Source organism: Camelus ferus, chromosome 12 (assembly GCF_009834535.1).
Source record: "Camelus ferus isolate YT-003-E chromosome 12, BCGSAC_Cfer_1.0, whole genome shotgun sequence".
NCBI lineage: Eukaryota > Metazoa > Chordata > Mammalia > Artiodactyla > Camelidae > Camelus > Camelus ferus.
In genome coordinates, this window is record NC_045707.1 from 35542043 (window position 1) to 35564365 (window position 22323).

General features: G+C 35.2%; 1 protein-coding gene across 2 annotated transcripts in view; it reads left to right on the top strand.

The window, feature by feature from the left end:
- The window catches only part of RAP1B (RAP1B, member of RAS oncogene family), a 40589-nt gene extending 26492 nt beyond the window's left edge, over positions 1–14097 (top strand). For both annotated transcript variants that reach the window (XM_032493365.1, XM_032493363.1), the window contains exons 2-8: positions 4523–4604; positions 5609–5677; positions 6913–6969; positions 7916–8056; positions 9627–9770; positions 10445–10561; positions 12853–14097. In XM_032493365.1, coding sequence (XP_032349256.1) covers positions 4548–4604; positions 5609–5677; positions 6913–6969; positions 7916–8056; positions 9627–9770; positions 10445–10531 — 555 coding nt within the window. In that variant the 5' untranslated portion in view covers positions 4523–4547 and the 3' untranslated portion in view covers positions 10532–10561; positions 12853–14097. The remainder of the gene's footprint in view (positions 1–4522; positions 4605–5608; positions 5678–6912; positions 6970–7915; positions 8057–9626; positions 9771–10444; positions 10562–12852) is intronic.
- Positions 14098–22323: the final 8226 nt, after the last annotated feature.

Here is a 22323-nt window from a genome sequence, read left to right on the forward strand (position 1 = left end):
AAAATAAACTGATAAGTTTTATTTATAACACCCACAATCTGGAAATAATCCAAATGTCCATCAGCTGATGAATGGCTAAGAAAAATAACATATATTCATACAATAGATATGTTTTAATCAATAAGAAATAGAAGAAAAACAGTGGGATTGGACTCATTAAAGAAAAAGGAATAGAACAAATTACTGATAAAAGCAATAATATGGATGAACCTGACTCATTCTAGCAACTTGTTCTCTCAAGGCCAGTTTTTAACATATGCTGGGTTATTTGAATCTGGTCTTTCCTATCCTGCTGCTTTTAACATTTTTCCTTTATGATGAAATTAAGTAATTAATTTTTAATTTTAATTTGTAATTAAGTTGGAATTCTGCAACAAATTTCTGTCAGTTTTCCTGAAATGTAGAAAAACTTTAAATATAACTTCAAGTAAATTCTAGACCAGACTTTAAATTCAATTTCTGTAGCTCTGCCTTCTACTTTAGCTATTTAAAGAGACTGTTGTTTAGTATAATTGTTCTTTTGCTGAGAAACCGTCAAAAAGAGTAGTTCATTTCAGAGGTATAGGTAAGGAGCAGATGGAATAAAATAAAAGGTTTTGTGGGTAGTATAAAGAGACAGAATGATTCAGGGAGGGTAGGTTTCCAAAGGTTTGAACAGAGGAGTAAGACTATTTTAGTCATTTTATTTGGGGACCCCAGAATGCCAATTAAAGAAGTTGATTATTTAATGTTAATTTGTCTCATAGTTTTTCTATAGTTATAATTCTTCTTTAAGTATTAATTTTGACATATCAAAAGTTGGCCGTAAGTCCTGTTGTTACGTTACAATTGTCAAAGTCACTGTTTTTGTCATTTACCAATGTAAGTGCAAGAGTTAAGATTACATTGGGAGTTTATAAAAGATGGAGGAGTTCTTCCTAGAAAAGGTTATAGCCTTGACAAATAAGCAAGAGATCACTAGAGTCAAGAAAAAAGTGTTCGGATAATTAACTGCTAAAAGGAACATTGGAAACTTCCTGGGTAACAGAAGTGTTTCAAATCTTAATGAGAGCTGTGTTTGTGATTGTGAGGGTATTAGGATATGCCAAAACTCATTTAACTATACTGCTTAAGATCTGCTTGTTTTACTGGATGTAAATTATTCCTAAATAAAAATGATTTAAGAGTACTTAAGATTTTTTTCCATTGAGGCATTTTATTTTCATGTATGTATTACATCCCTAGAAAAAGAAACCCAGGATTTCCTCTCCTGTGTTTTTGTCTTGCTTCTTCATGGTCCATGATGCCAGCTGAAGTTGTCAGTACAGTGAAACCAAAGTGACAGGATAGAAGCAGGTTATTCTGCTATTTTTCTAGATCTTTGAGTCACACCTCAACTTTAGGCACTGATCACTCCACACTTGTTTAACCTGCCTATGGGGTTTACAGCCGTTTTTCTAGCTCTGTGATCATCAATTTCAAATTTGACAGGGTAACCAAGCTTTATTAGTACAGAACTGGATGATGACTTTGGGGCATGGCCTAATAAGAATCTGGCATTTGCCTCTCTTTTCAGCATTGTTGGTGCTCTTGAGAGCATTAGCACGACTTCCACATGCACCTTTGTAGCAGCATGGAAAGATGACAGAAAGAGTTTAAAAATTTGTTTAACAGATGTGTCCTTACAGATTCTCAGGTTCCCTGACCAAGCAGAAGTTAGGAAGGTGCCACATAATCAGCCTCACAGTTACTGACCTTATAATGCCATTGTGAAAGTTCAAGTGACCCAAGGTGAATTTTGACTAGTCACTCACCTTTGCCTGAATTGATAACTGATTTTATTCATCTTCAACCTTTCGTGCCTAGGGCAGTTTGAATTGCATTAGAGACTTATCAGGCCTGTGCGTCCATCCATTCCAAATGGGGCACTCCCTTATTCAGTGAATGGAAACAAGACAGTCCAGGACAAAACAAAACACATGAGACAAAACTTTACACAAGTAAGTGAATAAAAACAAAGCAAGTAGCTGAAGAATTATAAATTAATGGCAAAAATATTTATCAAATAGTACACTCCAAGTCAAAACCAAAAGGCCTAATTGCCTTATATAAAAACCTACTTTGTACAAATCCAGGATAACAGATTTAGCTATGTGAGCTCAAGGAACCCATTGGAGCGCCCATCATTGTTGAGACTGACTCATCTAATAGGAAATTCAAAGAATAGGTTGGACACAAGACAACCTGGTCAGTATACCTGTTTGTCTAAGGGTGTCATTTGGAATGATGCCAAATGGGGGTTTCAGGTCGACTATCAGAATAAGAGATACCATTCAGTATCTAAACAAAAAACACAAAGCTGTAATTATTGATTACTTAAGGAAAAGCTATCCTAATCTGATACTGCCTCCCCTGAACAGAACAGACTGCTAGTTTTACAGGGTTTTAGGAATTTCCAACTCTGAAGATTGACAGAATTTCAAAGGCAGGAGTGAATTAATGTCAAGTGTAAAAGCACTGTCACTCAAGTGAGGCAGTTACTGATTGGTTGGCATTTTGATGGGTGTTCACTGAAGTGAGTCTTCTTTTAGTTATAGATAAACAATTGCAAAGAAGTCATCAAAAGTGACACAGCCCAGCTACATAAAGGATAAAAGAATGCAAGGAGATGAGTCTAGTTTTATTTGTGTTAAAGTTAATTGGTTTGCTCTTTGGGATGTTTAGGAAATTCTTGTCCCCAAAGTTACTACATTCCCTCTAGTTGGGTTCAGAAACACAAATTTGAAGGTGTTTTTCATTAGAATCCTAAGTATTTTTAAATATTTCTCAAATATTAATGTACATCTGTGTGGTTGGCTAATGTCTGCATGGCATTGATAATGGAATTATCACCTAAATAACCCTACTTCTAAATGGTTTTTTACATTTAAAGAATTAAACCTGACTTCAGTTACATGTTTACAAAGAATAATTTATTTGTCCCAAATTAAATGCACACTACAATGTGGAATATTCTTAAAGCTGAAAGTTGATTCAACTTTTATTTCGTATCCTCTTTCCTAAAATCGTAATATGGTAAGGACCTTGCAGTTCACAAAAATTAAGGAGACAATGTTCCAATACTGGAGAAAAGTCTTGAAATGATGGATTCAGTGAATTGACAAATAAAATATAGGAACTAGTAAGTGGGAAATTTAGCAGCTATTTTGGTGGTATTTTGATTTGGGAGAGTTTTTTCAAAGAGCATGGGCTGGAAGGAAAAAACATACAGAGATTTAACACAAAGAAATATTGTGCCAAAGTAAGTCAGTTCTTAATTGACTAATTTTCAGAAGTAAGAGATTGTCAATAATAGACTAGTTCACAGAAGTCTATCCACTAAAGCAAATGGTTATTGGTTGGTTAAATGTGTTTAAACCAATCCTGGTATTTACTTGTTACTATGACTAAAGAACTGTCGTTTCTTGATTAAGAAGATTCAAAACCTGTTCTGGTGGCTACTTTTGTACCATAATGGCCACTGGCCAATAATTTTTTTCTAGGAGTGTGGGAATTTTGTATTCTCATGTTATCCCCGACCCATGGAAACTTTTAGAATCTTCTTTCTCTGTCCTTAGTATACTGAAGTTTTGTAATGATGAGCCCTTATATAGGCTGTTTTGTTTTGTTTTGTTTTTTAATTTCCACTGTTGCATCATGCTGAATGCTTAGGAGACTTTTTTAGTCTGGGCACTCATATTCTTGAGATCTGCCTTTGATTCCTGACCTTTTTGTCTCCTCTCCCCTGTACTTCAGGAATAGCTATTGGATCTACTCTCTCTGCTAACTCATTTACCGTTTGTGTATCTCAGTGGCAGACAAGTTCTTTCTGTAAATGCCACATAGTAAATATTCTAGGCTTTGCAGGCCAGATGGCCTCTGTTGTAGCTACTTAGCTCTGCCATTACAAGATAGCAACCACAGATGATACGCAAATGAGTAGGTATGGCTGTATTTCAATAAAACTTTATGTACAGATACAGGTAATGAGCTGGATTTGCTTGCAGACTCGTCCTCTATCCTATTCATCTTTACCAGAATGTTAGCTCAGTTGAGGGCAGGATTTTTTTTGTTGTTCATTGGGTATATCCTCGTACTTGGTAGGAACGCAGCTACTTGTGACTCAAGGTTGTAGGTGGTTCATGAAAGGGGAATAACATGTCTATCACTGCCATCTTGTAGCCAACAAAATGCCTCTTTGTGCTGTTTTTCAGCCCCCCTCCTTTTTGTTGATAGATTGAATATTTTATTGTAATTGAATTTAGGATAGGGTGAAAGTTGTGTCTATAATTCTGCAGTTTCTTTCTTCCTCTGACTGTTACAAAGAGCACTTCCAATAGCATCCTTTAGTAAGGCTGTTTACAGAATGCTCCATAGTAGTATGATATGGTAGTCATTTTAAATAAATCTATCTGCGTGAATGTGTTATTTGTATAAGAAGCACATAGATACAAAGTAATACAAAGATATTACTTAAGAATTCCTTTTTTTTTCCTTTAATAAGGTACTAGCTTTTACAAGATTACACCATGCGTGAGTATAAGCTAGTCGTTCTTGGCTCGGGAGGCGTTGGAAAATCTGCTCTGGTAAGACATTCTCGCTGTACCTAAGGTTTTCGCTCCAAGACTTGTTTTTCTGTTGATTTTTTGGTTTTGCATATTTGTCTTTATCTGTTAAGGTGAAATCTCATAATTTTAAAAACAGCATATTTTTCTTGTAATTTTAGTCAACTTATAATTGTTTCTGGGTAAATAGATCATATTCTCTTTGGAACAGTGGTTGCAGACCAGTATGAGATATGTCACAGTACAGTTTGGACTAGAGTGAGAGCATGTAAATGTGTTGAAGGTCCCCATTTCAGAGCCAGATAGGAATACATTTTGGTTTTTCTCATTGTGAGTTGGCTTATAAGTTTTATGTTACAGAAATTAAATAAAGCTTATTTTTGAAGTGTTTTCAAATACTACTTTTGACTATCCCACTGTTTTCTGTATCTAGGAACAGTATGGCAAGAAAGAAGACACAACTTGAGGGTGGTGGGTGGGAAAGGGGGAAAAACTTGGGGAAAGAACTTGATGGATATTTCAGAGTTTAGCAAAGCCCCACAATAAGACAGATTGACCATCATACTTTGCCACTTAGAATGAACACCTAGCACAGAATTTGACATGCTTGGGTCAAACTGAGAAGTGTGTACAAGAGGGATGAGCTGCTTTTTCATTTGTAAATATATCCAAAGTGATGGGGAGGTGTCTTCAGTGTGCACATATGGGTGTACACAAAATAATTAGTCACTTTCTAACTAAAATTCAAATTTAAACCCTTAAGACTGAAACAGGAGCTATTTAAAATTTTTTAAATATATGCTCTCTAAATCTAGACTTACCAAATAAGGAGCATGGTGATTATTAATTTTTTTAAAAAAGCTTTCTAAGGTAATTTTCCCACAACATGTATATGTTCAAATGCAGTTGTGGGTTTTTTTTTTTTAATAAATGATGTAACTACTTATATGAAATCAATAGTTTAAAATGTACAGATTTGAATTTGTTCTTTTTCAGAATTATAATGGTATGTTAATTTTTTGCAGACTGTACAATTTGTTCAAGGAATTTTTGTTGAAAAATACGATCCTACGATAGAAGATTCTTATAGAAAGGTATATGTTACTTTAGAAGGCCTTTTGCTTTTGAGTTAACTATGAATAGAAATTCTTGCTTTTAGCTTAGTAATTATTGAATGTTGTTTACAAAGTAGGATGAAGAAGTAGAGTTAATTTATAAAATTAGTGGGGAAAGATCACACTTGATTATTTCCTGATACTTGCATATTTACCATCTTATGAGGATCTTAAACAGTCACTCTTGCTCTTTCTTATTTCTCTCTCAAAGAATTTTAAGTTTACACTGACCCCAAAATTGTAATTTGACACACAAACTTTAAAGTTAGGCCATCCATTTCAAGTGGTAACTCATGTTTCTCTCCCCTTCCTGCCCCCTCAAAGACTGACTACTCTCAGGCTCCCTTCTTTTTAACATTAAGATGTAAGTACAGAAATCTCCCTAACCTTCCTACTTACAACTCCTTGATAAAGTTCCACTGCTCATAATAGTAGAAAGGCTTATTTCTGTGTTCACTTACACAACTTGTGACAATAAAATTTAATGTCTGCAGACATTTTTAATTTGGTAGAGACAGAGTTATCTCCCCATATTAATATAGCAGCCAACCTGACCTTTGCTGCTGTGCAGACATTGTGTTTCCGTTTCTCCCTCTGAGTCCACAGTCTACCGAAGGAAAAAAAAAAAGGGAAACCCCTTCCTGCACCCCAGCTGTGAGGCAATATTACTCTTCTTTCCACATCTATAACTTTTCTTCCTAGGAAATGTTAGATGAAAAAGATAACAGGGTATATAATTTATCTGATAATTGTTCTCTGCTCCCTTGCAAACCAGAAATTTTGTTCCAGTATGGTGAAGAGGATGTGGTTATCTAGAGAAATGAAGGAGTACCTAAAGTATGGCAGGGTTGAGATAGAATAACTTCTGATATCATTGGAACTATTACTGGTTTAAAAAAATTTTTTCTTTAAGCTATTTTGAAATCATTTCCTGTCCAGAATTAAGTGCTGAGTGATTCATACTGAATTTGCATCTTGTAGATATCCTTGTGTTGAATTGAGAAAACATGGTTTTTGCATCTCATGCAGTTTGGACGTCAGTGGACTTTGGTTATCTAGCCATTTTTTCCTCCTGTTTTGTTTAGGTATTACTTGAGATTAGTTGTAAAGTTGTTATAATCTGTATCTCTGTTTTAAATATCATGTTAGCTTTTGTTTGTATATTAGTCTTGTATACATTAAAAAATGAAGCTGTATTTTAATTTTCCCCCCAGCAAGTTGAAGTAGATGCACAACAGTGTATGCTTGAAATCTTGGATACTGCAGGAACGGTATGTAAACAAAGTACCAGAGTATATGCTCAACTTGTGCAGTGTTGACCTTATGAAATGCTAGTATTCTGTAGACAAATATTAGTTAAGCTTATTTAAAAGTACTGCTTGCATTAAGTCTTAAAGCTGTTTGTATTTTTTTTATCTTTTTGAGTTCTACTTTGTGTGTGCGCTTTGCAGTTGGAGTGGGTCATTTATTGAAGAAATAAGTAGAAAATTTGGATGAAAATTTTCATGGTCTCACTAGTACTTTTTTTAAAAAGTTAAAATATATTGAAATATATTAAATAATGTGGAAAATACTTGAGTGTACATTTATTCCTCATAGGCTGTGTGAAGTATTTTGAATGGTATCTTTCGTCCTTCAGTGCATTTACAGACCAACTAGATTTGTTTGTATCTAAAGGTGAAGGGAAGATTTATTCTGGATATGTGGTATTCATTCAACTAATGTTTGAGTACCCGATACGTGCCATGGACTGTGTTCTTACACTCAAAGGCTCACAATCTAGTGAAGGAGGGAAAGTGTGGGAAAATGGCAAAATATAGGTAAGCATACTGGTGGACCCCACAGAACTAGAGCATTGTGAGCTAGCTATGAGTAACTTGGTGATTCAATTTGGGTACCTTACATATTGTGATATATTAAAAAGCTGTGTATAAGTAGCTTTTGGAGACAGGACATTTTTGTCTCATTAGTACTCACAAAAATAGTACATTTTTACTTATATAGAGTATATTTATTGCACATAAATCTGCTTTGGTGTATTATTTTTAAATAAAAGACATTGAAATACCAATTTTTCAAATAGCCATGAACTGTAATTTTAAGAAATTTTACATAATGCTACTGCATTCTTCTTTGAGCTCTAATTATAGACTTTGAAAATTGTCAAACTGTCAAAAAATCTTACTGTTTTTAAATGATTCTTTCTTCCTATTGTAGGAACAATTTACAGCAATGAGGGATTTGTACATGAAAAATGGACAAGGCTTTGCATTAGTTTATTCCATCACAGCACAGTCCACATTTAATGATTTACAAGATCTCAGAGAACAGATTCTTCGAGTTAAAGACACTGATGATGTAAGCTGGCTTCATAATAAATATATTTTATTTCAACGTCTTATTGTAGTGATACCCAATTTAAAAGTTTGAACTTAAATCCAATTCAAAGTTCATGTATTTTGGGGTCTTTTGTTTGTTTTTCAAAAGCTTTTCCCTTGAAAGGCAAAAACATACCCATAACATTATATATAATGTAAAAAGTGAGAAATAACCTTCTCTCCCTGTGTAAAATAAATTTTATACCCTTTCTATTTTTAAATTATGCATTTGGTTGAGAGGAAGGAGAGTTGTTGGTGGCAGGTATTACTAATAGAGCAGTTGATGTTCTGGTCATATTTCTGGTAGGTTTAAGAGCCTTTTTAACAAAAATCAGAACAACATGAACACATCTCAAGCAACTATGACAGAGAAGGAGTACAATAATAATCATTTTAAAAGGCTAGATTCTAAAGTAAATTGAAGTATACTGTAATGCCCCTTCACAGTATACCATAATGGAGTTTAATCCCTATTGGAAACTTCAAAAGGATTATTTTAAATCCTCATCACATTTATATATAAATTGAGCTTGCATCAGAATCACCTGCAAAGCTGGTTAAAACAGATTGCCAGGCCCCGCTCCCAGAGTTTCTGATTTAGCAGATCTGGGATAGGGCTCAAGAATTTGCATTTCTAACAAATTTCCAGATGGTGTTGGTGCTGCTGGTGTGGGCACCACACTTTTAAGAACTTTTAAGAAACTATGTATAGTTTAATTATAGCAAATATTTTGAGAGCTTGTGGGTACATACTATGCTGGGAAATGCCGCCATTTCCTAAACTTCTGAGGCAGAACTTTGGGGGACCCTACAGCAACCTCAGTAAAGTTGTTTAACAGTGTCTCTGGTAGATGATGTAGTTTTCTATCCATTGCATTAAACAAGTATTTATTAATATAATACTATATGTCTGTTCCTTAAAAATCCAAAATTTGTAATTTTCTAGTTTAGATTTTTTCCAAAAATTTTTTAGAAATTCAGTCTCTAAATGATTAATAGAAGTTTTGCAGAATAAGTATTATTTTTCCCTATACTGTCCTTTTAAAACTACAAACATCACACATATCCAAACACATGACTAATATGGTCTAGATTTTTAGTAAATTAAGACGATTTTGCTTTCTGGCTTTTTTACATAGAATATATGAGAAACTAAAAATTCTACTTTGGAGGCTTTACAAATTTCTCTCTCCTTTTTGTGTTACGAAATTGAGAATAAGTACTTGGTAAATACATGTTAAGAAACCAGAAAATTTGAAATTGATTTAAATCCCTTGGAGAAACATTTTATAAAATTTGGAATATATTGGCTTTTATGGCATACACTTTTATACTTTCTTTTTTGTGTTTTATTTTTAAAAATTTCACATGAAAGATTCTTAAATTAACATTTTAAGGCTTTCATATTTAACTGTAAATTTTATCATACATTATTAATTTAGTATTTTTCTCTGGCATAATATAAAAAGTAATCCTTCGAGTTGACTCTTAGAATTTTGATTTGAATTTACATAGCATATTTATTTACTTACTTACTTTTACCCTTTTAGGTTCCAATGATTCTGGTTGGTAATAAGTGTGACTTGGAAGATGAAAGAGTGGTAGGAAAGGAACAAGGTCAAAATCTAGCAAGACAGTGGAACAACTGTGCATTCTTAGAATCCTCTGCGAAATCAAAAATAAATGTTAATGAGGTATGGTAAAATGTAACACTTGATTTGGAATTCATTCAAAAGTAATGGAAAATAATGTGTGTGTTAACACAACTCCAAGTTAATTTGTACTCAGGATGCTTTGTTGATCAAATAGGCAAAAGTCTTACATTAAATAATAAGCGATGATGCTATGAGTCTCTATTAAATGCTGGTACAGTGGAATTTACTGTAAAGTAAAGGAGGGCTGGATAGAAAATGATAGAGATGGAGAAGACAGATTTAGTCTTCAGGTATGTGAAGGATGTTATATAAAAGGTGAAGATAAATTCAAAAAAGTATGAATGGGTCTTGCCTTGAAGGGGCTTAAAGTCATGCTGTAGAATAAAGATACATAGAGGTGAAGAAGAGTAAAGGATTGTTCTCTTTGGATGATGGTAAATATCCTTACTGAACTACGATCTCTGAAGCTCTTTCAACTCAGTATTTATTTTAAAGAGAACAATTTTAGCCCCCTCCCCCAAAAAAAGAAACAGAAAAGAAGTTGGTGATTACAAGATTACCTGGTTTTACTCTCACTCTTTAACTGAACAGAGTATTTGCTCTCTGAGGTTCATTATATCCATTGGAATTTCAGTTTTTTAATTTTACTCTTTCATTTTTAGTTTTTGGGAATGTATTTTCCTGTAATGTAAAAAAAGTTAATATGTTTGCAGATCTTTTATGACCTAGTGCGGCAAATTAACAGAAAAACTCCAGTGCCTGGGAAGGCCCGCAAAAAGTCGTCATGTCAGCTGCTTTAATATACTAAATGCGTTGTAGCTCTGAGCCAGGTATGTTAATTAATCTTTTCCTCTGTTTTTGATTATTTGTTCATTTTATTCCTCTTTCAACCTCAACTTCATTAAGAGTACTCTGTCGAGACAGCAAGTATAGAGTTTTCTGTTCTAAAAAAGAAATGGATACTTCCTTTTTCACATATCCATGAATTAGTATGATATTCTAGTAATTAAAATAGTTTCATTTGTACATCATCAGCAGAAGTAAGGTATTCCACATAAGTGAACATTCAGGTTGAGTTTATCCAATATATATTCATGCCTCAGTGGGTCACTGGTTTGTGCTGACGGTACAGTGATGACCAGAACCAGTCTTCTCTGCTTTCTTCTTTGTTGCCTTAAAGCTAAGTAAGGTCTAGAGGAAGAGTTAAACAAACAATTGCAAGATACGATAAATACTATTATAGAATAAATTAAATATAGTACTGATAATAAGAACTCCTGGCCTGTCATATGCCAGGTGCTCTGAACTACTGCCTATATATTAACTGAATTCTCACAGCAATCCTATGAGGCAGAATTGACTATAATTCCCATATTTCAGATGAGTGAATTGAGGCACAAAAACATTGTTACCTGTTCAAGCCCTGCAGTTAGTAAATAGCAGAGCCAGAATTGAATCTAATGATCTGAGTGCATGGCTCAGAATTTGAACTCTGGACTGGCTCCCAAGTCCATAATTAGTCACTGTGCTGTTATGGGTACTAGTGGAGCACTTAACTGGGGTACCAAACCAGTCAGATGTGAACTGTGGATCTGGGGAAAGTCTTATCAGATTAAGAGACACCTAAGTTGAGGTCTGGTGGGTAAGTAGAAATTGTGTTAGGGGATAAGGAGTTCCCTGGCAGAAAGAACCACAGATACAACCCAGAGGTGAGACAGCAAAGGAAAACTGAACATACAACACTGTAACATAGCTTTTGAAAATACTCATATTAAATGAGTTAATACTTGTCAAGCAGTTAGTTCAGTGTTTGGGCACATGGTAAACCCTCATTTATTAGCTGCTGCTGTTTGCCGGTTATCATTAAACCATATTTTACTATACTCTTACCCTTGAGAACTTGTGATGTTTGTGGTTCTCATTCCTGTGTTAAATGGCCCTATACCACCGTAGCACTCTGATTCTGTATCTTTCTAAAGTTTTTGTCCCTACTTTCCATTTAAGGCTTTCTATTTAGAGATACAACCTCTCATTTTTTATATCCTCTCATTTCCAACCACGTGCCCATTCTTAAATGCACATGTGCTTGAGCTCACACACTCCCATTTGTCCTTTCCACGTTGCTACATTCAGTCTGCTTGGATTTAGAAAACTTAGCACGCTCATTGAGACTCTAAACGAGGACTTAAAGTTCAAAACATTTGCGGAAATTATTTCAGCAACCACATCTATATCAACAACCTTTCTGGAGCTTACAACAAGCCTCATTCTCAGAAAACCAATTTTAGAAAGGAAATGTATTTTGTTTTTGTTTTTGGCCCAGGCATGTATGCAGAAAATCATCCATAGTAAATAAATAGTTGACAGGCAATGAGTTCTGATTTTACTTTCTTTTACATCACTCTCAATTTTTTTAAGTTTAATTAGGTAAGATTTTACTGTAATAAGTCTCTTTCGACATCCATCTTAAAGTTGATAGAATCTGTTTAAATTTAGAAATTACATAGCTGTCAACTGTAAAGAGTCATCGTGAAATAAATTCCATTTTGCCAGCTTCACTGAACCAAGTTTTTAGCCACTCTATTTGAAGACTAGGGAAGAAAAGTCTTGATTTTCTGATACTAGAAAGCCTGGTTAGTTGTGCATTCTGTACTTGTGATGTAATCCTAGAATTGTAAACACTTAACAGGATCACCCATTTTGTTAATATTGCTTTCTGTCTTACAATCCTAATTCTAATAAAGTTGACCTGATAATAAAGTTATAATGTGGTGTTTGGAGGGTTCTTTTTTTTTGTTGGGGTTTTCCGCTTTTAAACTTTGGAAGGCAGTACACAGAAATTTGCACTAAGGTACGTTCCCTTTTTGTACCTAAAACTTTCATGACTGACTTTCAAAAACTCAGCAGAATAAATGAAATCATTCCAAAAAAGATGAAAATGTCTACTCATGCTTTGCTGTGAATTATGGTACATTGATATTAGTGTAATGACAAGTACAAGAACGTGTATTATATTTATTTCTGACACTTTAGCACTGTTTGTCTTAATATGTCCTTTGAATCTTTATTGTGCTGTTTACAACCTATGTTTTCAATTACTTTAATTTTTTCCTTTTGGCAGGTCTGAAGAACTGTTGCCCAATTCAACAGTGCCAGCATTCCAACTTTGTTAAACCTACCAACATCTTAAATGGACTTTCTGTGGTGGTACCCTTTAAGAGGCGGATGAAAGCTACTTTATCAGTTTGCACATTCTAATCACTTTCCAGTATCACAAAAGAGATTTTTACTTATATAATAGTCCTAGAGTATGCTGCTGGTAAAACCAGAGGCTACAATCCAGTATTACTGCTAAGAGACATTTTTCATCCACCAATGTTGTACATGTATGAAAATGGTGTACTGTATACTTTAACACACCCCATACTTTGTATTGGAGAGTACAATAATGTAAATCCTAAAAGCACCACTATTTTAGCATAATAAAAGAAAGTCCAAAGAGCTCCTATATAGACTACTCCAGATAACTTTGCTTCTTTGATACTTGTAGCTTATTGTAATTTTTTTTAAGAAATTCAAGGTCATTATCATTGTATTGTACAAATAAGCGCTTTGATTAACACAGCTATATAGTTTTTTTAATTTTTAAAAAACCTGTGGAGACAGTGATTTTGTCTTTAAATATGATAGTCCTTTCAGTATAATGTCTTAGATTAAAGACGTTGCCTTTAATATCTGTTGGGAAGGAAATGTCCAGACTTTTCAGATCTCTTATTATGTGTTTCCTTTTTTGTTTACATAGGGAACAATGTTTATAGTTGTGTGTACAGTGGGGGTCTACAACAAGAAGTGTATATTTTCAAACAATTTTTTAATGATTTAACAATTTTTGTAAATCATTTTCAGGCTTCTGCAGCTGTAGATTCTCACTGTGAATCCCTTGCTTGCTCATGCATAAGTGTATTTGCAATACCAAATATACAGGTTTAGTATTTTTGCCTGTTAGTGATTGTTTCACATGTGTAACGTTTTGGTTGAGATGTTAAATGGTGGACGAGTACTGTGGATGTGAATGTGGGAAGTAATTTTAATCATGTGTAATTGGTCACAAGGCCTAAGTTGCAGTAACTATTGCTGTTTTATTTAACAATGCCTTGTTGCTTTGTATGCATTAACGTTTGGGTGTAAAGATTGTGTGTCTATCCAACAGGGAGCCACAGTATTTAAATTGACCAACCTAATGTTACAACTACTTTGAGGTGGCCAAATGTAAACTAAAAGCCTTAATTAAAGTGGTGCAATTTTGTATAACTTAGCATCAGTAGTTCAATAAATTTGGATTGCCATGCAAGGGCTTGCATTATAATTACTTGCCACTTGAATGTGTTCTGTGTAATGTTTAACAGTGCTAGTAAATAAATATGGGTTTAACTTCTTTTTAAATGTAATAGAGGTGCATTTTGCATAGCATGGTTTCATAACTTAACATTTGGGCAAGCTAGACTGATTCATTAATTACAGAAATAATGAGTAAAAAATGTCAGATATTTTTCCTAGTATTGTTTGAATATCCACATAACCATCTTTTGAATTTTTCCTTTGAAAGAATTTTTTGTAAATCTAGCAATACTATTTATGAACATATGCATTCTGGGTAATGTTCAGTAGCTCCTTGAGGTATAGGAGAAAGAATTGAAAATACTTTGGCAGATGTTACACTTAGGGTTTTTTTAAATTATAGGGTACAGTTATATTTAGAGTATTATGGTTATAAAAATCTTTAAATGACGTGGACTCAAGTACTACTATCTTTTTATAAAATGGGTCTATCCTTGTTTTATGTATGCTCTAATTTAGTTCTTTTTTGAAATTTGTAAAACAAAGCTTAACTCAGACTCTCAAAGTATTTGCCAGCCACTGGAGCATATCAGCAATTAATTAGTGATACCATCTGATTTTGAGGTGTCTGGTAATCCCCTAAGTACTTGGTATTTGAATGGGACATTTAAAGGCCTTCATTTTAAGAAGAAAAAAGTCTTATTCCTTACATATTTAATTCACAGAGTTCTGAGTATTTAAAGGTTCCATGTATCTAATGAAAAAAATGTTTCTCTGGAATTGTGGAGCACTAAAATCACTTCAGTTTATTATGTCCTGGTACATTCATTGGCCCTCTTTAAGGGCACCACCATTAATTCAGTTACCTTTAATAAATGTTTGTTGCTTACCAGCTCCGTGCCAGGCTGACTTCTGGAATCTTAAAAACATAAATATTCAACAGAGAAATTTAAGTAATCTCTTGTCAAGTGTTTTTTCTAGATCTGAGGATAGAACAGCAACCGAGATCAGATTCAGACCCTGCCATCCTAGAATTTGTACTTTACCTTAGAATTTCGTAGTCTCAGCCCTATAGATATTGTATGCTAGACAGTGAGTTGTGGGGGGCTTTCCTGTGCACTGTAGGATTTTTATCAGCATTCCTGGACTCTACCCACCAGACATCAGTGTTACCACCCCCACTCCCAAGTTGAGACAATCAAAATTGTCTCTTAAACATTGCCTAGTGTCCTCCAGTTAGATTCAGGGAGGACAGAATCACCCCAGTTGAGAACTACTGATCCTAGTGGGAAACACATTAATTACAGATCAGTGTTAGGGCTATAAAATGGCCAATTTGGTATAGTGAATAAGAATATGGGCTCTAGAGCCAGATTTCCTGGATTTCAAATCCCAGCTCTGCCACCTCCTAACATGTGACCCTGGTTAGGTTCCTTGGTTGCTTTGTCTGTAAAACGGGAATGATAGTAGCACCTACTTTGTAGGAGTTAAGGAGAGTGAAGTACATGGCCAGTGTCATCCTCTAGGTCAGTATTTTTGTTCTTTTATTTTGTATTTTGCCAATAGAAATGAGGCTGTGATTTGGCAAAAAGCACCATTGTCTCCCATACAGAATAATAACAGCAGCTTAGAAATGCAAATCATACGGAGATTGAGTTTTCTGGTGGCCTAAGTGGAAAAAATACTGAAATAATTCAGAAAGCTCATGAGTTCCTTTTCACGTCCCCAAGGATCCTTGGAGAAGCGTGAATTTTTGGAGAATACCAGATTGGTGTTTTACTTAATTTTTCTAAAAAGTGTGAAAACCCTGTTTTGACTTTGGGATTTAGCTTTTTTTCTTAAATACATGATCTTTACCACATGTGGACATCTTGAGTAGAAAGCTTTAAAATCTCCATTTATGAAAGTAAGTTTTACTTTGCTTTAAATTTTAATCATCTTTAGATATAGGGCAGCAAATTTAGAATCAAAACTCGTAACTGCAACATTTCTTCTTTTAGTTTACTTCAGTCTGTGTCTTCATTGAATTTAGTCCCCATCTATTATTCTGTCTCCTCTTTATCTTGGAAATGTAGAGTTATAGTATTTTATAATTAATACCCTTATGACCTTATCTTAGAAATCATAGTGTTTGTAGGCTTATTTCTCAAATTGTCAGTGAGCCTTGACAAATTGTGATTTATAAGACTCAAATTTTTTTAAATCTTTTGCAGTGCATCAGTACATCTGGCATTTTATGAAAGCATGAGAGAAGTGGAATAGACTGAAAATAGAACTAGACTTATGTTCTCTTAACTGACCATTGAGAGAAGAATGCGTGAGTCCTTGTGATATTGCTGATACTTGTCAAAACTGGCTACTAAATCTATTAATGTAGCACTAAGTTTGTAGGCTTGACATCAGTTCATCTTTGAATGGTAGAAATAAAATACTTATTGCTAAATACATCCGTTTTCTAAATGCTGCAAAAGTGTTCTACATGTTGCACATACTTTGAACTTGCTCCCTTAGAACATCCTTTGTGTGGCCTGTAGATTTCTGACCTTAAAAATTAAGTTTTATACAAAATTAGGGATATCCAACTGATTGTTCCATCTAAGAATCAACAAACGCATTCGGTACTGCATATTTTCCATGTTCTGAGCACTGTTCACTATGCCAGCATGGATACAGCAGGGATCTTCTGCCCACAAGGAGCTTGCATTCTACTAGGGAGGAACAGTCAGCAAATGAACAAAGCTCAGTTGGTAACAATCTGTTAAACTTTCTAAGAGATTTCCATTTGAGGCAATTTAATGATTTTAGAAAAGCATGGTATCATTTTTTAATATGTATGAAGATTTTTTTCATTTGTAGGCATTAATTTATCCCGACTTGTCTGAAATAGTGCAGAGAGAATTTTTACTATTTTGTTATATTACGAACCTAGTTTAACCTGATTTTCCTTATAGAGTGACTTAAATCAGATAATTATCCATATTTAGCATTTGGGTCAAAATGCAGGGTTTTTTCTCTGAAAACTGGATTTTCCTGAAAACAGGATTCTTATATGAATAATATATTCACTTAAATCAAAAGGTTACAGCAGGTTTTAAATAGTCAGAGATCAAAGCCTTTAATGTTTTTGTCATCTGCCATTATTACCCAGTCAAATTTCTATTTATAGTGTGGTAGTTTATGTCCCCTGGGAACACTGAGTTCAGAATAGGAAACTTACTTTCAGACTTTTGAGTGTGCAGTGTGCTGGGCTTGGAGGAGAAGGGAGCAGTAAATGATAGAATAAACCCAGTCCCTGTTGGCAAGATGCTAATCTAGCTGGTGGTGGTGGGAAAGGTCCAGGCAGAAAGTATCAAATGAGCAAAAATCTAATATCTCATATCTAACCACAGAGAGTTCATGCTCCATTATCCTTGCTAATTCCATGTGGCTAACAGTAAAAATTGTATTTTGCTTTAAAATGTATAGACTGTTTGATTTATATTTCTAGCTATTAGTTCTACTTAGGTCAGTGTTAGATTCTCTGAGCAAATCAGACAGTGATGGAAAACTACATGACTGGCAGGGGAAAAAAAAAGTCTTTTCATACTGGAAATGTAGCAAGATCAGATGGGTACAGTGTAGAGTGGATTGTTACCAGCAAACCACTGTATTGTTCTGAATGGGAGTAATATGACTAAAGCAAAAGATTTTGACATCTGTGTGAAAGATAGCTTAGGAGATACAATGGTAGAGCTAGGATTAACCCAGCCAGTTCATAATAGCTGCTTGAGTCTGTAAGCATGAAGTTATTAGGATTGGATCTGCAGTGAGGAGATCCCAAGAAGTTTTAAAAAGGAATAACTGGAGAATTGGTTAATGGCTTAGATACAAGGGCTGAAGGAAAGAGTGGAATACCAGATTATATTAGCAGAACCAGAGGGATTGAACACCAGTGATGATAAAATACAGAAGCCAGCAAGGAATTTTGGGTTTCAGCGTGTGAGTGAAAACTTTTTGGTAAACAAAGTTTAAGTGAAGTATCTTAAAGAGTATCTTCTGGGAAAAGGTGGATTTTAAGTTAGACCTTGAAGTCTTTGACATACGAGAGGCAACTGAAACCATGAGTGTGAATCTATTTATTTTCATAAGGGTTAAGCATAGAGAAAGAAAAATAAGAAAGCCCAGCTCAAGTGGGATGGGAAGGAGAAAGATTAGAGTGTAAAGGATTGCTGTTACAAAGACAAGGGCAGAGAAGGCCACAAATAGCCTTCTGTAGCCTGGCAGTGCAGCATCCTTGATGGCCAAGAGCAAGACAGTGTTCCCCTCTACTTGTCTTGTGCTGTGAGCTAGCAGTAATTCATTCTCTAGATGCATCATAATTTATATCTGTCTCTTCATATACTTCTTGGTGGAGAATTGGCTGCTAATCTAAGGAGATGGTAGGATAGTTTTGGAAAGACTATCCTCTAATTAGTACTAGGTCTATGGATGTCTGTGCAGCAACTACAGGCATACTTCGATGAAAATACTGCAGGTTCAGGTCCAGACCATTGCAGTAAAGCTAAATATTGCAATAAAGCGAGTCACGAACTTTTTTAGTTTCCCAGTGCATATAAAAGTTACATTTACACTATACTGTAATCTGTTAAGCATGCAGTAGCATTATGTCTAAAAAACACAATCTACATACCTTAATTTAAAAGCACTTTATTGCTAAAAAATGCTAATCATCCTCTGAGCCTTCAGAGAGTCATCATCTTTTTGCTGGTGGAGAGTGTTGCCACAGTGTTGATGGCTGCTGACTGGTCTGGGTGATGATTGCTGAAGGTTGGGCTGGCTATGGCAGTTTCTTGAAATCAGACAACAGTGATGTTTGCCACATTGATTGACTCTTCCTTTCATAAACAATTTCTCTGTAGCATGCAATGCTGTTTGATAGCATTTTACCCACAGTAAAACTTTGAAAAATGAAATCAGTCCTCTCTAGCCCTGCTGCTTCTTTATCAACTAAGTTTATGTAATGTTCTAAATCCTTTGTTGTTATTTCAACAGTCTTTACAGCATCTTCAGCAGGAGTAGATTCCATCTCAAGAAACCACTCTTTGTTGGTGCAAAGGAACAACTCATCTCTTCAAGTTTTATTATGAGATTCCAGCAATTCAGTCACATCTTTGGGCTCCCACTTGTAATTCTTGTTCTCTTGCTATTTCTACCACATCTGCAGTTACTTCCTCCACTGAAGTCTTGAACCCCTCAAAGTTATTCATGAGAGTTGGAATCAGGTTCTTCCAAATAGCTGTTAATGTTGATATTTGACCTCTTCTCATGCATCATGAATGTTCCTAATGGTATCTAGAATGGTGAATCCTTTCCAGAAGGTTTTCAAATTACTTTGCCCAGATCCACCAGAGGACTCACTATGTGTAGCGGCTATAGCCTTATAAAATGTTATTTCTTAAGTAAGACTTGAAAGTCAAAATTACTTTTTAATCTGTGGGCTATAGAATGCATATTATGTTAGCAGGCATGAAAACAACATAAATCTCATTGTATATCTCCATCAGTGCTCTTGGGTGACCAGGTGCATTGTCAATGGACAGTGCTGTTTTGAAAGGAATCTTTTTTTTCTGAGCAGTAGGTCTCATCAATGGGCTGAAAATATTCAGTAAACCATGTTGTCAGCAGATGTGCTGTCATCCAGGCTTTGCTGTTCTATTTATAGAGCAAAATCAGAGTAGATTTGGCATACTTCTTAAGGGCCCTAGGATTTTCAGAATGATAAGTGACTATTGGTTTCAAGTCACTAGCTGCATTAGCCCCAAACAAGAGAGTCAGCCTGTCCTTTGAAGCCAGGCCTTGACTTCTCTCTAGCTGTGAAAGCACTAAATGTCATCTTCCTCCAATAGAAGACTGTTTTGTCTACATTGAAAATCTATTGTTTGGTGTAGCCACCTTCATGAATTACCTGAGCTAGATCTTCTGGAGAACTTGCTGCAGCTTCTGCATCAGCACTTGCTGCTTCACCCTGCACCTTGATGTTATGCAGACAGCTTCTTAAACCTCAGAAACCAACCTTTGCCAGCTTGATACTTTTCTTCTGCAGTTTCCTCACCTCAGCTTTCATAAAATTGAAGAGAGTTAGGGCTTTGCCCTGGATTAGGTTTTGGTTTAAGGAAATGTTATGGCTGGCTTGGTCTTCTATCCAGACCACTACAACTTTTTCTATATCAACAATAAGTATGTTTTGCTTTCTTATTGTTTGTGTGTTCACTGGAGTAACTTTTAATTTCCTTTGAGAACTTTCCCTTTGCATTCACAGTTTGGCTAACTGACACAAGAGGCTTTTGACAAGCCTTCCACACTAAGCTTAATCATTTCTAGGTTTTGACTTAAAGTGAGAGGCGTGTAGTTCTTTCTTTCCCTTGAACACTTAGAGGCCATTGTAGGGTTATTAAGTGGCCTAATTTCAATACTGTTGTGTCTCAGGGAATAGGGAGGCCTGAGGAGAGGGTGAAAAACAGGAATGACCAGTCAGTGGCACAGTCAGAACACATCCATTTATTGATTAAGTTCAGGCCTATGGGCACAATTCATAGGTCTCCAAACAATTACAATAGTAACATCAAAGATCACCATAACAAATAGAATAATAATGAAGAAGTTTGAAATACTGTAAGGATTACCAAAATGTGACACCAAGATACAAAGTGAGCAAATGCTATTGGAAAATGGTGCTAATAAACTCGGCTTTATATGGGGTTACCACAAACTTTCAATTTGTGAAAAAATACAGTATCTGGGAAGTACAGTAAAGTGAGGTATGCTTGTATAAAGTCTTTCAGAGCCAGTGTTGACAAACTTCTTTTCAAATTCAGCTGCACCAAGTCCACAAGGCATCTTTCAAATATACGTCATTGAAATATTCCTTCTCATACCTTTCTAATGATACAAATATTTTTGTTCCTCTTATTTTTCTTAAATGGCACTTAGGTGTTCTACCCACAAAAATGTGTTAGAGAGGTAAATTACTGTTTTTTAATTGAGTTGTCATTTTGTTCCCCTGTTTCTATTTTCTAAAAAAAAATACTTGTGTCCTAGCTAAACAGTATATGTTAGTTCCTAGGGCTGCTATAACATATTACCACAGATTTTGTGACATAAAGCAGCAGATACTTTTTGTCACAGTTCTGGAAGCCAAAAACCCAAAATCAAAGTGTTGGCAAGGCCTCACTCCCTCTAGCCGCTCCAAGAGAGAAGCCATTCCTTGATGCAGTATTCCTTGGCATTAGGCCACAATCACTCCTAACTGCCTCCATCTTCAAATCCCCTTTGTGTGCCTCTTCTCTCTATTTTAAGGACATTTGTGTTGGCATTTAGGGCCCACCTGGATAACCCAGGATAATCTCATCTCAAGATCCTTAATCACATCTGCAAAGATCCTTTTTTCAAATATAACATTCACAGATTTGGGGGTCAGGATATGAAGTTATCTTTGGGAGCCATTATTAGCCTGTCGCACAGTTTTACTAACTTTGTGGTAAAAACAACCAGCATTGGTCTAGTCTAGGGTAAGCAAAAACATGCTGAATTGAATCAGCAGACCTAAAAGTCTCCTAGAGAGATCCTCACCTAGGAAAACCCCAGAATTAAACTACTCTGCAGAGGTTCTTCTAAGGGAAGCCTAGAATCAGATGAGACTTTCAGGAGTCAATAAGAGGTCCGGTTTGGCTAGTTCATAATTCCAGAACCAATAGAGCATCTGTGAAATGTTGTTAACCATAATCCCACTGAATTACGTTCTGCTTGGGTTAGCATACATCTTGTCTACCTGACATTTTATATTATTCAGTAATGGTGGAAATTTCCTTCTTCCACTGATTTAGATTTAGGAGTGATATAACAGCAAACTACTTTCTCTGCTTTTCATTTTCAGACACATTAGAAAGGATTTTCCCTTTACTTCACCCCGCACCTTTAATTAGGTATGCATGATTCATAGTAGAAGAAAATGAGTGCTTCTCAGACCAGTGTCATGATTTAGAAGATTTTACTCAACTTCTGCACTGAATTGAGTGTTTTACTTACTCCTTGTTTGTTTTAAGAAACAAGAGTAATGGACATGCAGAGGAATTCAAAGATAAAAATTCATTTGGTTGGAATAAAGTACACTGAACATTCAAGCAAATCATGGATTCATTCCACCCAGTAGGATTTTGGAGTTTTGTATTTGTTAGTACATCCTGCATTAGGAGTGAGATTTCGGCCTGGGTAATCA